This window comes from Talpa europaea, assembly GCF_964194135.1.
Source record: "Talpa europaea genome assembly, chromosome: 15".
NCBI classification, from domain to species: domain Eukaryota; kingdom Metazoa; phylum Chordata; class Mammalia; order Eulipotyphla; family Talpidae; genus Talpa; species Talpa europaea.
This window is the reverse complement of record NC_140083.1, coordinates 34867543-34882945: the sequence shown is the minus strand read 5'-3', so window position 1 is coordinate 34882945 and position 15403 is coordinate 34867543. Positions and strand designations below refer to the sequence as shown.

The 15403-nt window shown below is 39.5% G+C and overlaps 1 protein-coding gene across 1 annotated transcript in view; it reads right to left on the bottom strand.

The window, feature by feature from the left end:
• The window catches only part of BEST3 (bestrophin 3), a gene marked incomplete at both ends in the record, with an annotated part of 36721 nt that extends 21848 nt beyond the window's left edge, over positions 1-14873 (bottom strand). The window contains 3 exons of the mRNA XM_084255347.1: positions 10875-11108; positions 11552-11646; positions 14722-14873. Coding sequence (XP_084111473.1) covers positions 10875-11108; positions 11552-11646; positions 14722-14873 — 481 coding nt within the window. The remainder of the gene's footprint in view (positions 1-10874; positions 11109-11551; positions 11647-14721) is intronic.
• Between the last annotated feature and the right edge of the window lie 530 nt (positions 14874-15403).

The following is a 15403-nucleotide window of genomic DNA, read 5'->3' as shown; positions in this document are numbered from 1 at the left end:
TAGTAAATGATTACATATACTTAACATTCAATAAGTACCAAGACATTGTAATAAATGTGAGGCCTTAGTGATCCGTCTCTCTCATCCTACCTGCACACTGAGGAAGGAAGAGATTTGGGTATCAGGAGAGGAGCAGGTTTATTTAATAACCATTTATTGAATGCCAACTATGTACCAGGGTGTGTTCACACAACGATGCACTTGAGAAGTTAATAGTTTACACTCGATCATTTATATAAACATTTTTTTGACTGAGTCATTCAAATGGTACAAAAATTCAAAAAGCCGCAAGGAATATTAATAGAGAACGTAAATCTTATTTTCCTAGTCACATGGTTTTCTCTTTGAACAAAATCACTGTGATGAATTTGTTGTGTATTTTTTCAGAGAAGTATCATGGATTTTAACCCGATTTTTAAAAGCACAAATGGTTTTACACTGAACACACATCTGCTATTTGCTTCTATTTTTTAGTTATATCTGGAAGGTTGGCATCATTACAGAGAAGAGCATCATTCCTTTTCACTGGCTGCGTACTAGTTAATTGTATATTTCGCATATTCAATTTATATTATTTTATATAACAAGCCCTTTTTGAATAGATATATTACTTATTTAATGTTTTTTTCTATTAAAATTCTGCAGTGACTATCCTGCACTTACCCCCTTGACTTTTTAAGTGGACTTCAAAATGCTCATTAAGATAGTATAAGTGACGTTTTCTGGATAAAAGCTTATTTATAAACCTATTTTTAAAATGGAAGTATAGTTGACATACAACATTATTTCAGTTTCAGGTACACAACATAATGACTTAACATTTGTATGCATTGCAAACTGATCACCACAATAAGTCTACCATCTTTTCCTAGGAACTTTCAAATATGCATGTAGGGTAAGGAAAAAAATGTCAGGCTTTTCTGCCCTCCTGCCATCAGGATAGATGATGGATCCTTGTCCTGAATGCATGCCTGATGGCGGGCACCTGGAGTAGGGTGTGGGCATAGCTAGATGGGATTCACCTGGGCTGAGACTGTGCTTTTTAAGGGCGGCATCATGGGGACGCCAATAGAAGCCAAGCAGAAGCTGAAAGAGAAGCCGAGATCACCGGAGAGCCCAGATAGAGTGAAGATTTGCTGGGGGCTGGGAGTGTTAGGGGGAAAAGGATGTCCTAAAGCTAATTACATACAGGCTTTGTGGACTCCACCCCACCCCAGGCCAAAGCCAAAGACACTGGGAACTCCAAATCCCATCCCCACCAAAGGGAAGGTGGCTGGGGCCTGAGGGTGGGGTTAAGCAGCCAGGTTGATATAAAAGGCAGACACGTGGGCTTTGGGGGGGTCCCTCATTTTGGCTCTCCACCAGCTAGCAGAGTCTGGCCAGCTCTGAGAGTGACTTTGGGTTTCCAGGTCGTCGGATAGGGTAGGACGCATTAAAGACTTAATTTCCCTATTTTCTCCCTGAGTTGTACATTTTCCTTATTTCCTTTTCCCTTGTAAATAAACCTTTTATTAACCTTTTGTGTGTGCCTGTAGTGGAGTATTAATAAGTCCCTTTTAAGCGCGCGGGTGAGGACCCACAGCCAGGAACGCGTTCAATATCGGGGCTGCTCTATAACAGGAGGACTGCCAGCCTCCCAGACCCCCAGCACCCCTGCCTGCCACGTACCCACTGAACCCAATAAAAGACCTGCAAAAAACCACTGAGGACTCTGACTCCTCCTTTACCCGGTCTGCATGGGATCAGAAAACCTGCACTGTGCCCATTCCTGCCTTACAGTCTGTTTTTTTCAGAATTTGAAATAGAGGAACGACAGCAAAGTCAACATTTACCAATAGGAGACTCATTTTAAATAATACTCAGGTTAGTTATATTAGCTTAGAAGGGTTCTGCCCATGCCTGGAGAACTGGGCTTTCTCTGGAGGTCAAAAAATAAAAATGAGCTAATAAATCTCTACACATTTTTCAGTGCATCTCAAAGTTGTTGCATGATCAGGTTTACCTGCCTCTTTTCTTTTTTTTTTTGGCAAATACTTGCAGAGCCTGATTAAATGTAAACAAGAAGTTAATGGATAAACTTGAACCGTCTTGACTCTATGCTTACAGACTTGCATTGCATCCTTGACCTGGAAGCCAATTCTAACACATTTCATATCAATTGTCTAACAGTGTGGTCTTGGGATTTGTAGTACAATGTTCAAAAATAACCCCATTTATATACTGGCTGCAATCTCTGTCATTTGATGAAATAACTTTATCTTTGGTTATTTTTTATTCAGGAGTATGGATCAAATTGTGCTAGCAAGTCTTTTTTTGGCTTCTTAGCAGAAAGCAAATATGCAGAGTGAGGGTTTATTAAGTACAAATACTAAAGCAACAGCTCCTCTCCTTCCCCACAGTTGGAAGGGGACATGTAGAGTGAGGAAAGGTGGTTTTTAATTTTCAGCCCAAATTTTCAGAATACTTTCCTGGGCTCTGTGAAAGATGAACAAAGAACCCAACATTAACGTGTCCTCTGAGAGTGGACCAGCAAAAAAATTCTTGTTCTTCTCTGCAGAGTCACATAGCTTATTTAAGATAACCCTGTTTTTAAAATTGAGCTATTGGTTTATTGCAAGAAAATCTCTAGATTATTGGTAAAATAAATTCAAAGAGTTTTATAAAACTCTTTGTTTATAAAATGTTACCTTCATTAGCACTTCAGGCCATTTTAACTGACAGTGATTTAGAATGTAGTCATTGTCCTCACCCCAAAGGCTATGTTAACCACAGACACTGATTTGCTGCAGTTGCAATTGGTTGGTTCTCACACTGCTGTCTTCTTCCATGCAAAGCTCCCCCAGGCCCTATCCATACCCCTCACAGTGTTATTCTAGCTTGCCATTGCAGCTGCTTAGAGTTTCTCTAGCTATCTCTTTTCTTTCTGGATTATTTAGCTTTATTCAGCAATTTTCATAGTGCTGATTCCAAAAACCCTACTGAATATTTCTAGTCATAGTAAAAGAAAATTTATATATGTGTATGTATGTATATGTGCACTCACAATATATGTACACAATTGTGTGTGTACGTACACATACATACACACACAATACATATATACTTGTATTTACAGGTGATTTGAATTGAAGATTGATGGAGTAGTAGGACCTGCTACTCTAGGCAAATTTTTATTGTCCTCAACCCAAAGGACTAATCGGGTCCACTGCTCAGCAATATTCTGGTCATCATAGATTTTGTCTGCTATGCAGTTGGTCTGTTTTTCCTTTGTTGAAGCTGAGACAGATGCCTTTGGCTTCAGAGCAGAGTGTGCAAGTGACTCTTAGCAGAACTAAAAGTTCTGCATCTCCAATGTGAAGGCAGAATAGGTTTGTTGCCAGTTCTTTCTGAGAGAAAAAGCTGTGAATTCAGCATCTGAGTCCTTTTGAGAAATGACTTTTTCAGGAAGATTGCAATGTACCTGGTTCATTTTCATCTCCATATTTTCCAAATGAATGAAGGCACAGATTCAATTATAGCTGTCCTTTAGATTCAATAGGAGAGACTTAGAGGTCCCTGTCAACTGGTAAAAGGGAGGTAAATGAGGCTGAAAAAGAGATGGACTCACATTGGGAAGGGCAACAGTGGTTCACAAAACAATTATTGGCCCTTCTACATGCTGTGTTCTCTGATATTTTCTGTTCTATTCTGTCCTATTCCATTCTATTCCATTAAAAATGCTGGTTGTTAGGCATGAAAATGATTTAAGAGCCCAATAATGAATTACAACCCACAGTTTGAAAAGTTGATACGGTTGAGAAAAATCAGTTCCTCGTTTAGAAAAATCCTGTTTTCCTGATAGGAGCAAATCATTTTTAGTCTGCCATATCCCTGTCGTAAATTCATGTCCTGTGCCTACACATAACACACAGAATGGCACACAACATCAGCGCTCTTAACTCCTCACCTGTCCAGGTAGCCTGGGTGAATCGATCTGAAGCCATTTGTAGATAAAGTTGAAAGAATACATAGATCCTCCCTACTGCAGAAACTTCTAACCTCTGCTGCCTAACAATCTTTTGGGGACCTTCAAGATTCCCGATGCCCACATTGTACTGTCTGCCTATTAAATACTGTGACAAACTTGAGACAAAGTTTGGAAACAAGTGACCCACTGCACAGAATCACATAGGAAGCTATTTTAGTATTTTGGTCTGGGTCAGACATTCTGCAGTGCTTCTGGGGAATTTGTTTAAAATGTGGATCCCTAGGTGCTAAGCCTCAGAGATTCTGACTCTCTAGGCTGAAATTTAAGTAAGTACCCTTGATAATTCAGTGAATGTGGTCAATGATCTTACTCTGAGAAGTATCGAGTACATAACCTTGATTTAACACCTAACACAGAACTGTGGGGAAACTTCAAACACTGCCCAGCTGAGACTGCCCATCCATGGCATCGATTCAAGAGGGCTAGTTGTCTGCATTCTCTCTCCTGTGTAGAGCCAGGGCGCATAGGTGAGTCAAGTTTCACTCACAGGGCTCATCATGTGAGAATATAGGGGTAACTGACTCAGCCTGGAAAAGTTCAGCCAACAGAGGAAAACCTGGCACAGCCATGAATACCACCACTCCCCCTGATCGCCTCTCCTGTAACAGAGCAGTTGGAGATTTCAAACAGACCAAGGAGCCCCAGAGCCACAGAATGCATCAGGAAGAACTCAAATGGCAGATCAAAGGCAGTGAGTCAATATTATACAAAATCCATTTGATTTACTTAGGGAGAGAAAATCACAGACTAAATGTTCTGGGTGTGGGCTAGCCTTCCAGGCAGAGCAACTAAAGTTAGAACTCTTATCTCAACAACTACTTGACCATTGGAGCTTGCTTAGTTGTGTTAAAGTCTGTTAACCATCAGTGTCATAAAAATTCTAATGGGGTATCATCAGGTCCTCTAGTCATAAAAGCTCAAGCAACTTCCTATGAAGATTCCAGGGCTTTACTTACACAAAGGGTGACTGTCCTCATTTTTCACTGTCTTCTAACCATTCTTATAGACTGCCAAGCACAGAAGGAAATTATTTAGAGAAATAGAAATACAATGTAGAGGTGTAAATTTTTGCTGCAAATATATCTATATTTGTCTCTGAAAATGATTCATGGAAGAAAAGATTTGTAGGAATTTTTACTGATCCTTGAGGACAGGGAACATCCCTGATCTTGCTTACGGCTGTGCGCTCCTGCTCAGCACAGCACACGGCACATAGTCTACACTCAGCTCATATCTGTTAATGAGCAAAAGCATGAGAGATTTAGCAACAGCTTTAGTGTGTTTCTTTTAGAGAAATGTATATAATTTCTTATTACCTATCTTGTGTGCCTGATAATTTTGAAGAGAGATATTTTCTTCTGATCACTATGAAATAGAGGAAATGTTTTGATTCAGTCTCATGCCATAATGTAAGTTCCCAATTAAGGTCATTCCTTGAATTGGCAAAGATTTGGAATGGTGCACCTGACTTGGGTTGAATGACATCATCCAGGGCAGCTAACTGGAATGACTGAAATTTTCCAGGGCAGGTTCGTAGCCAGTAGGCAAAATAACAGACTTCTCTGTTACAGCTTCTCTGGTAAATAGCTGATAACAGATTAGTTCAGCAGACGTTCAACATAATAGATATTATTTTGAATTCAATTGCTATATCTTTATTTCCATGTCAGCAGAAATGAAAACTTTTCAAAGTTTGATTTGAGAAATTCGACCTATAACATCAAAGCATATATATTTCCACAGTGGCATGCATTTTTACTCTTTTTAATTTTCCAGAATAATGTAACTTGATGTTCCAACTTGGAAGCGAGGAAAGTTCAGGGTCTAGCAGGTGAGAGACCTAGTTTGTCCAGCTCCAGTCAAGCGGCTGTGGTTCTCTCTGCCCTCTAACTCATTTCCTCCCGGGCAGGCCTTAATCTCTGTGGTGAAGGCACTCCCTGAAGAAAGGAGAAGGTGGAGGCATGGGCCTCCCCAGTGGCTCAGAGGGTTGAGCGCAGCACTGTGAAGCTGTCCATAGCCTCTGCACCATGGGTTCAATCCCAGCCAGCCAGGGAGATACCCACATGGTGTGTCAGACCTCTCCTAGCTCGCCCGCTGCTCCCCTCAGCAGCGTTTTCCATCCATCTGCCAGTTGTTCTGTTTCCCACTCTGTCTCTGGTGAATCTTCTTACCCTCCTGCACCCCTGGCCTATACCCCAGTTCTTGTATAAAAAATAAATAAATCTTTAAAAAAAGAAGAAGGTGGAGGTGGAGGCAAACATGGCTGGCCTTACAACCTACAGTTTCTCAGACTGTGATCCAGAGACCCCCCCCCACCCACCAAGGTCTCCAGGAGCTTGGAAAATGTACTATGTACTCATCCCACTACCCCAGACCCTCTGTATCAGAATCTCTTAGCAACTGAATTTTCAACAATATTGATTTCAAACAATCTGTAAAGCAGACTGAATTTGGAGAACACGTACTTTTCCTGACAGGTGATGTAATGAAAGGGGGTCACCTGACAGGAGGGTTTCTTCTCAGCAGTGTCTCCCTCCGTCTTTACCCCTGCATTTAACTCACCAGCCCTCTTTCCATTCAGGCCAGCAGATGCCCGGGTCTAGGCTCAGGGTGTAACAGGGTGGTCCCGAGGAAAGGGGGAGGTTCCCTGCCCCACCCAAGGGAGGGTGGAGCTGAGCAGGAAGAGGAGAAGCTGCAGAAGAGATTGAGGTAGGAAGCAGGATGGAGCCAGGAGACACGTGAAGAAACTGCGCTTGTGTTTTGGTTGTGGACTGGGTGACACAGATGTGGGTGAGACCCATGGGGAGGTGACAATGGCAGCTTTTATCTTGATGTTGATTTTGCTCTTTTCCTTCCGGACTTGTCCGGTTGTTTGTGACCCTTTTCTGTGGGTCCCCACTGGAAGATGCTTTAGACTTTTAGCAGGCTTTGGGGCCTTGCTCTGGGCCGATCCCATATGGATGGACTTTTACCCACGAGGGGACGGGTAACTTTGGGTGCTTCATTTAGAAACTAGACTCTTTGCCTTTCCTGTATTGTTTCCTAATTAAAGTTCCTTCCCATTAAAGTCTCCTATGTTTTGTGTTGATGCGGCGGATGGCAGAACCCATGTAGAATAGGCAGGTTTGCGGGGCTTGGGCTGCCCCTCTCCCTGTCCTATAACAAGGGGATGTGCCAAATATTTTCCTCCACCCATGAACTCCCTGTTTTTCAAAGAAACATTGGCAGAGGCTAAGGACAGTCAGGGAGTGGCGGGGACATCTGCCCAGTTGGAGGGCTTGGGCACTCAGCCCATGGGCACACTGAGTCCCCCTGTGCTGCAGAAAGGAGCAGGACGTCCAGGGAGTGCACAGGGAGGGCACCCACCCCTGTGCTGGCCTGGGGCAGACAGGAAGGCACTGGCCCCTGTAGCATCTCCCCCAAATTCCGAGGGTAGCGCCTTGCAAACAAACTATATCTCTGTGTGCAAAAGTTCCGCCACCCCCTTTTCTACCTTTGGAGAAAACACATTTATTAAGAATGAAAGAGGGCCTCCCTGGTGGCGCGAGGGGTTAAGTCTCAGCACTATGAAGCTATCAGCAGCCACTGCAGCACCAGTTCGTTGGTTCCCCAGCCAGGGAGATGACCCACATGTCTCCTGTCTTGCCTGCTGCTCCCCTCAGCAGTGGATTTCAGTAGATCTGCCTGTTCTGCTTCCTACTCTTATCTCTGGTGAATCCTCTTACCCTCCCCCAACCTCCTGCCATCTCTGGCCTACACCCCAGCTCTTGTATGCTTAAATAGATAAATCTTTTTTTTTTTGTGGGACCCTCCTCGGTGGCCGGGGAACGAACCCAGCGCTGCAGAGGCTGGGGTGGGGGGGGCAGCCTCACGCTCAACCGCTGTGCCACCAGGGGAGGCCCAAAAAGATAAATCTTTAAAAGAAAAAAAGAATTAAAGAGAGCTTTTCATTGTAATCAGTGATGGCCCCAGGGGCACTCACAAAGGCTTTAGTCTCCTGCTCTTTCAGGTCTCTTCCTCCTTCAGCCAATCCACCCTTAAAGTAAAAATTTCATCACAATGAGACTCATTATGTCCGAGCAGATCTAATTCAAATTCTGCAGACAATAGCTTCTGGCCAAACTGTGACCCCAAATCCCCTCTAGAACTGTAGAACCTCTAATGAGGTTGAAAACTTGAATTCTCTCCTGTACTTCTTCTTCTTCTTCTTTTTTTTTTTTTAACAGTAATTAATTACTTGGCGGTTGACAAAGTCTTTTTTTTTTTTTTTTACTCCAGTGGAGAGAAAAAATAAGCATTCCCCCAAAAGACTCAGTATTTCTCAAATTTCAGACTGTAAAAAAGCAACAGAGGAGCATCTATAGGTTTCCGAGGTCTTATACCAAAAGTTTTGATTCAGTAGGTCTGAGTAGGATCCAGGAATATGCATTTAAAATAAATGACTTAAGTTATTCAAGATACAGCGGGCCTATGGTGTGCAGATTACACCTTGAGACACATTCGTTTGAATGCACATCCAGGAGTGCATTATTTCCAGATACTCTTGCAATAGTGGGGGGGATTGGAAATTGGGGGAATACTGGTTTTCTAGTACTCTAAATGTCCTGCAAAGAGAAAAAAGCTGAATGCAAGGACATGACTGACTTCGCACAAGTTTGACAAACAATAAGCCTTGGTTTTATGAAAAATACATCTAAAGGAGTTGTATTCTTTTCACTTCATGTTATCTTCTTCCCTTCAGACCTGAGCATAACTCAGGCCTCTTTGAGTTCATGTGTGAGCAGAGAACACAAAGGCTGGCTTTTTTTTTTTCATTGCCAACCTGTCCTTTTCCCAACATACTTTTAATATAAAGGTGATGTTAAGAGCAGGAGATTTGCTTTGAGAATTGGGCCTGGCATCCATTTTTTATCTGAATGCACTCTCTTTGCTTCCAGGATGCATCAGGACTACAGAAATATCACCTTCAAACTCTAGCTCTTGCTCATCAATTTGGGGTGGGTCAGACACCTCTCATTTGCTTTTAGGTCTTTCTTCAGAGGTGGGAAATCTTATTGCTTTGATTCTTTAGACAGGAGGGTACGAAAATTATCAAATAGCATTTTACACTTGGTCATTTTGAAGCAAAATGCAACTTTTAAATTTGGAAGAGGCATGGCAGTTAATTTTTTTTTAAGTTCCTAATGGTTTTACATCACAGTATAGCTGTGAGTTTGCCACGGCACTCATACCCTACACCTCAATCCATCCTTTCAGCTCCTTGCATTACCTTTCATGTCTTGCTCCATATCCTAACAACATCTTCCACTCTCCTCTTTCTTTATCTCCACCTTTACTTTTGCAACCTGCTGGTCATAGTAGTCAAAAAGCCCTAGGATATCAATCAAATGAGTCTTCTAAAGTGAGCAAAGACCTATGGATATGCTGTTGTACTTGATTTCATTATTAATAGCAAGGACTCACATAACACCATATACCAGGTATTGCTCTAAACACTTAGCAAATAATAACTTATTTAATCCTTATTAACTTATTTAATCCTTATATGAAATAGGTATTATTATAAAAATATAATAAACTCATTTTATAGGTGAGGAAACTGAAGTATAGAATGGTTAAGTAACACACAAGTAGCTAAGTGGGGGAGTCAGGATTCAAACTCTCTCTCCGTGTTCTTAGTCACTATCAATATTGCCCACCTAAGAAGGCAAAATCAAGTCAAGCAAAAGCCAAGAAAACCCCCCCAAACAAGCAAAAAATCTATTCTTAAACAAAAAAGCTATTTTCAAGGACACTTGAGAAATGGAGATAAAGTGCAACAACCTAATTTGAAGCTGTGCTCACGGGTCTTGTATCATTTATACATTCATTAATACAGTCCCACAAACTATCAAATCTGTTAATAATAACACAGCACAACTGATAATTATTCAGCACATGCCAATAACTATTTTGTTTAATACTCACCCCACTGAAGGCTGGTTTAATAGTTTCTTTACCAAATGTTTTCATTATAATCATTTTTAGAGAATTACCATTGTTTTATATTCTTGTTAGTATTTTTATTTATTTTTTACATTATTCATTTTTAAACAATATTTGCTCCCCCCCATCCTTGTTAGTATTTTGAGGGCATAGGACTCCCCCCTCAGGGTAGTCACCATTTTTTGCTAAATGATAATATACCAAAGAGAACTATCCTTCCAGCATGATTGGTTCTCAGAAATCTGTAAAATCAGAATACTGTGCCCAGGAACCCTGGTAGAATAATAACTGCATCTACTTTGAGGAATAGAGACACAAGAGACCCAAACGGAAGCAGCCTTTTACCACCATCTCTCAGGGGATGCCAATACTCGGGATCCTTCCAGAAGCTACTTGTTTTGGGAAAAGTCTGAATTGCATCTTCAATCTCCCACAAATTAGCCACAAGATCCAAGTCAGGTCCTGAATCTGTTTCCTACCTTTCTCATATTTTTTTTTTTTGAGGTCCAAGTTAACACTATTTAACCGTAAATGTCTAGAAAATGTAAGGTAATATTTCAAATGGTTCTGATAAATATATTGTTATTCTATTTATCTAAAGAAATTGTGACTGTCTGGATTTAATTTGAGGTTGACTGTGTCTTTCCCTCCTCTCCCCTCAAGTAAATTTCTTGAGGGCAGGAGCTACGTCTTACTTGTCACTTAAGAGTGTTTTGGGCAAATAGCAGTGATCAATAAATGTTTCCTGAATGAATGAATGAATGAATGAATGAATGAATGACTAAAAGGAATTGTCAAAGGAATTTTGAGGTCGCTCTCTAGGGTGAGGTGAACACAGGGGAGGAGAAACCATTCACCATACCTGCTTCAACCACATGGTCGATGGTGGGAAACCTTTTGTACACAGCTGTGCTCACCGAGCGGAAGATGAGCAGGGACGTGAGGTTTACATAGCGCATCAGCGTCCTTCTGAGCAGACGCCCGTGCTCGTCGCTTCCGTGAACACTGCTGGAGATGAGGAACATCAGCCTGTCCGGCCAGGGCAGATTCACAAACTGGTTCCACCATCGGTTCACTACCAGAGTCACATAAAACCCTGTAGGACAACAGGAAATTATAAAGCAATTTCCTATAGCAGACACGTTGTTGGCACTGATGCTTTAGCAGAATTTTAGCCTTTGTGGGAGTTGGGGTATAAAAATGTTATTAGCCATACCTTATGATTTTGCCCTCCAGAAAAAAGGTAATTTGTGCCTGGCAATGCTGTAGCACCCGTTAGAATTCAAATGTTGATGGCAAAAAAAGGAAAGTTAGTGAAGAGAAAGCTTAATTGTCCAACAGAGTATTACCTCAAACTTGTTGGGGGTTAATTTAGCCAAAGCAACCCTGAAGGCAAACCTTAAGGATGATTCTGGTTCTATTGCAAGCGGTGGTTTTCAGGCATGCCTCTCAGCTTGGACACACTCCCATGCAGAGTCATTGGTGTCATCCTAAAGGAGACAGCTGTGTGGCTGCATTCTGCGTGGTACCTATACTTACCAAGCACAAAGGTTACTGGAATTTGTTCAGCATATCTGTCACAGTAAATTGATAATTTTTCAAAGTAACGTTTTTGGGCTCCTGTAAGTAACAATCTGGAGCAAAAATAAAATGCACAGCCCTTTATGATATTATACTTCTGCACCTGCTTTGCAAGTGACATTAAGTGCAAACAATTAAGCACAAATAATCTTAAATTTTTTAAGGAGCAATAACTTTTCTACTTAAGCGGATGTATCTGAAAAGCTTTTAAATCGCTGATGTTCCAATTACGAACATTTTTAATACTAAATATTATCGACCACATGATAGTGGGATTTTGTTAACCATTTTATTTTTAAATACTTTATATTTTTAAACTTTACAATGATCAATGCTTTGCATTTGGAGTAAGATATCATCTGAAAGAGTCCATTTTTCAATTATTCATCAGGTCTACTTTAAAAATGTGTCTTGATTAAATGGATTAAAGTAATTATTAAATAATAATCCTGAATTTTGACTTCTTGATTTTGCTTTCCCTGAATATTACTCAGCACAAGGGATGTAATTGCTCACTTTAAAGCTCAATTATTTAAAATGTAAATCACGAAGACCTAGCAATTAAAAGTGAAAATTTTTATTATTAAAATTGGTGGGTTTATATTTATATCAAATATCAAAATTTATAATATAGATCTGACCCAAACCCATTTTCTGCTATTGTTAAACATATATTCATTTAATGGAACTATTATTGATAATTACATTTTTGCAAGGAGATTCAAATCATAGAAAAAGTCTCAAAGGCAAGTAAATAATGATCAAAATTTAGAAAGAGAAGCATCTCAAATGAATTTACATAAATGAATGAGTGCAGCTGGTCAAGGGAGGCAGGAATCCCAGGGAGATGCCATTGTAACATATGTCAGATGCCCTTTTAGGTCAGTAGCAGTTTGATGAAGGAAGCAGAGGGATGATAAGGTAACAGTGAACCACCAATCAGATGGCAGATGCGGAACTGCTGGCACAGCTGGTGCTGAGATGGAGGGTGTTGGGGTCAGAGGTGGGCTTGGAGTTCCTGCCTCAACTTTGCAGGAGGTGTCAGAATTTCTGAAGTCAGAAAAAGACTGACAAGAGAGGCATCAGCTAGTGGCACAGGCCTATCAGGGTCATGCTGAGGACCAAGTTATCTAAATGTTTTTGATACTCAAATAGGGATGGTGAGAGAAGATTTAACATGGAAAGCATGGGCTTCAAAGGAAGCCAGACTTGAATCCAGATCTGTCAGATTTGGATTTTGAGCATATTTAAAATCTCTCTGAGCCTCAGTTTTTTCATTTGTTATAGGGTTAAACCTTTCATTTGTTAAAGGATTAAAGAATAGAATCTATATAAAACCACTTGACATGGTATCATACTTAATAGTTAAGTGGTTTTAGTATTAATAATTTGCCAAGGAAAATATTTAGTTAACAAAGAAATTTAACTAAGTCAAAAGTACTGTAAGAATTATTTTGTCAAATCCATCCCAATGTAGGAAGAGATATAATCAAATAAATGAATACTGGTTCTGTCTTATAATTTTTGCTAATCATAATTATTTGCATATAATGGGATTTAATAAAACGGGGTCATTAGTAGGCCAGAGAATGAAGCTATGTTTATGTATTTTTACAACCAGATTTGACTTTCTTCACAAATTCAGCTTATAGTCAACTATAAGGAACTCTTTCAGTACATTTTTTTTCAGTTGAACTTAAATGATAAGCACTCTTTGGTCTTTAGGAAAAACATATGCATACAATTTTGTGGAATATAGATAAGATATTGGAGCCGAAGGTACAGCTCCATAGAGCATTTCTGGCTGCATTGCAACTGTTCTGAGAGCTATGCTATTCTAAGTAGCAGTAGCAGCAGTAGATACACATTAGTAAAAATAAACTAATGAGACAATTATCCTGAACAGTCATGTGTCTCCCACCATTTCATATTCTGAAGAATTAGGTGACACATCAATAATTGTCAATAATATCTTATAAGACATAGTTAAGAGTTATTAAAGGTTTTTAATGAAAATTCCCCTGTTAAGATATTTTGCCAAAATGTATACCAATATATACATTTGTTTGGAATAGTAGCTTCCATGTGTAGCAAAATTGCTCTTCCTATTTTACGTTTGATAGTTATCAGCCAGCCAAATTAATATCCCTCTTCTTCAAATGGGGTCCTGTTGCTGCAAGGAAGAATGTAGATGAGAGCAGTGATAGACAAATTTGTTCATCTGTATGCAGAAGAGAAATAACAAACTAATGCACATAGAAAAGGTGGAAATACAGCCTCAAAAACCTTTACCTTTTATATTTTAAGCTTTCATTTCTCCAGAGAAATGAATAATTAAAATTTAAAAATTAAATTAAAATTAATTTAAAAAACTCGTGAAGCTTTCCTTTTATAATACTGATAAAATTTTATTGAGATTATAATTTTTAGTTATAAAAGTGTTTCTTGGACATGATATTGCTCAAATTTTCTGTCAATGGGACAGGCATAGGTTGTGATGACATAAAGAATAAACATCTCCTTCTGTGACCTAACATTCCCCAAATTTAGAAAATATGAAGAAAATAAATTATTTGGGGGGCCTTTTCTTTAGTTAAGGTTATTGGTAGCATTGATGGACATCATCCTAGGTAAGATCTGATCATTCCAGGCAAAAGGAAGGCCAGCTGCCTGATAGTCACCATTCACAAGCATGTTAATTTCATTGGTAGTTGCTATAGGCTGTCAACTCACAAATTCAAACTATGAATGTCATAGTTGAGCGAGGCACAAATAATTACTTGTCTGTGGACTTTGCCATTCAAATTATCATGTAGTGAGGATCTAAGTATAAATCTTCCATTTTATGTTTATAAAAACATTCTTGAAGCACAATACGTCATCATGATCAATTAACGTGGGGGTGGGATGTGAGCCACCTGAACATGATGGTTAGAGTCTATTTAACATCCTAGAAATGGTTAGGTGTGGATTAAATACCCTGTCCCGAGGAGAAGAAGGCAACAGAGAGGATCATGCAAAGGAGGAGGTTACATAATGCAAAAGTCAGCGGCAACCAGAGATCTGATTTTTGAGACTGTATTCTTACATATTTGAGGCCATCTAAGGAGACATGCAAAGGAAAGTACCTGTACACCAAACTTATTGCTGTATAGAGAACAGCAAAAACAATAAACTCCCTGTACAGTAGTTTGTAGATGCTGCCTCTCCACTTGAGGAGTAACCTATGAAATCCAAAAAAAGTCGCATTTGCTACTTTACTGGAGTAAGTGACAGTCATCTTGGATAGATTTTTCTAGAAGGGCAAGAAGAAAAAAAACACAAGAAAAAGGCAATGTTTAAAATAGAGCACAAATCTGTATCTCAAAGGAAACCTTAGCCAGCAGCCAGCCAGCTATCTCTCCCTTTTGTCTTTCTGTTTGTCCAATTTGGAATTAGTAGAAAAACACTAACTCAGTGATAAATTTTTTAGTAGGTAGGAAAGAGGAAGAAAGAATTTCTTGGAAAGAGATATATTAGAAATTTTAAGGCTGTTTTAATATCTAAATATTATTTTATGTTATATAACCATTGCTCAAAAATCTTTGAATGAATAAATGAGATATATGAGATAAGTTATACTGTTGTTTATCATTCCTTTTCTTGATTCACAGAAAGATTTAGGATGTGTATTTGCAATATTAATTGATATTTTTGAGTGCAGTGACCAAACTAATTGCTTGGTCTTTCATTTGCTAGCATGTTTAAAGAAATATTTATTTTATCTTTAAACTTCCTAAGGGAAAGTATGGCTTTCTTCTTAGAAATCAA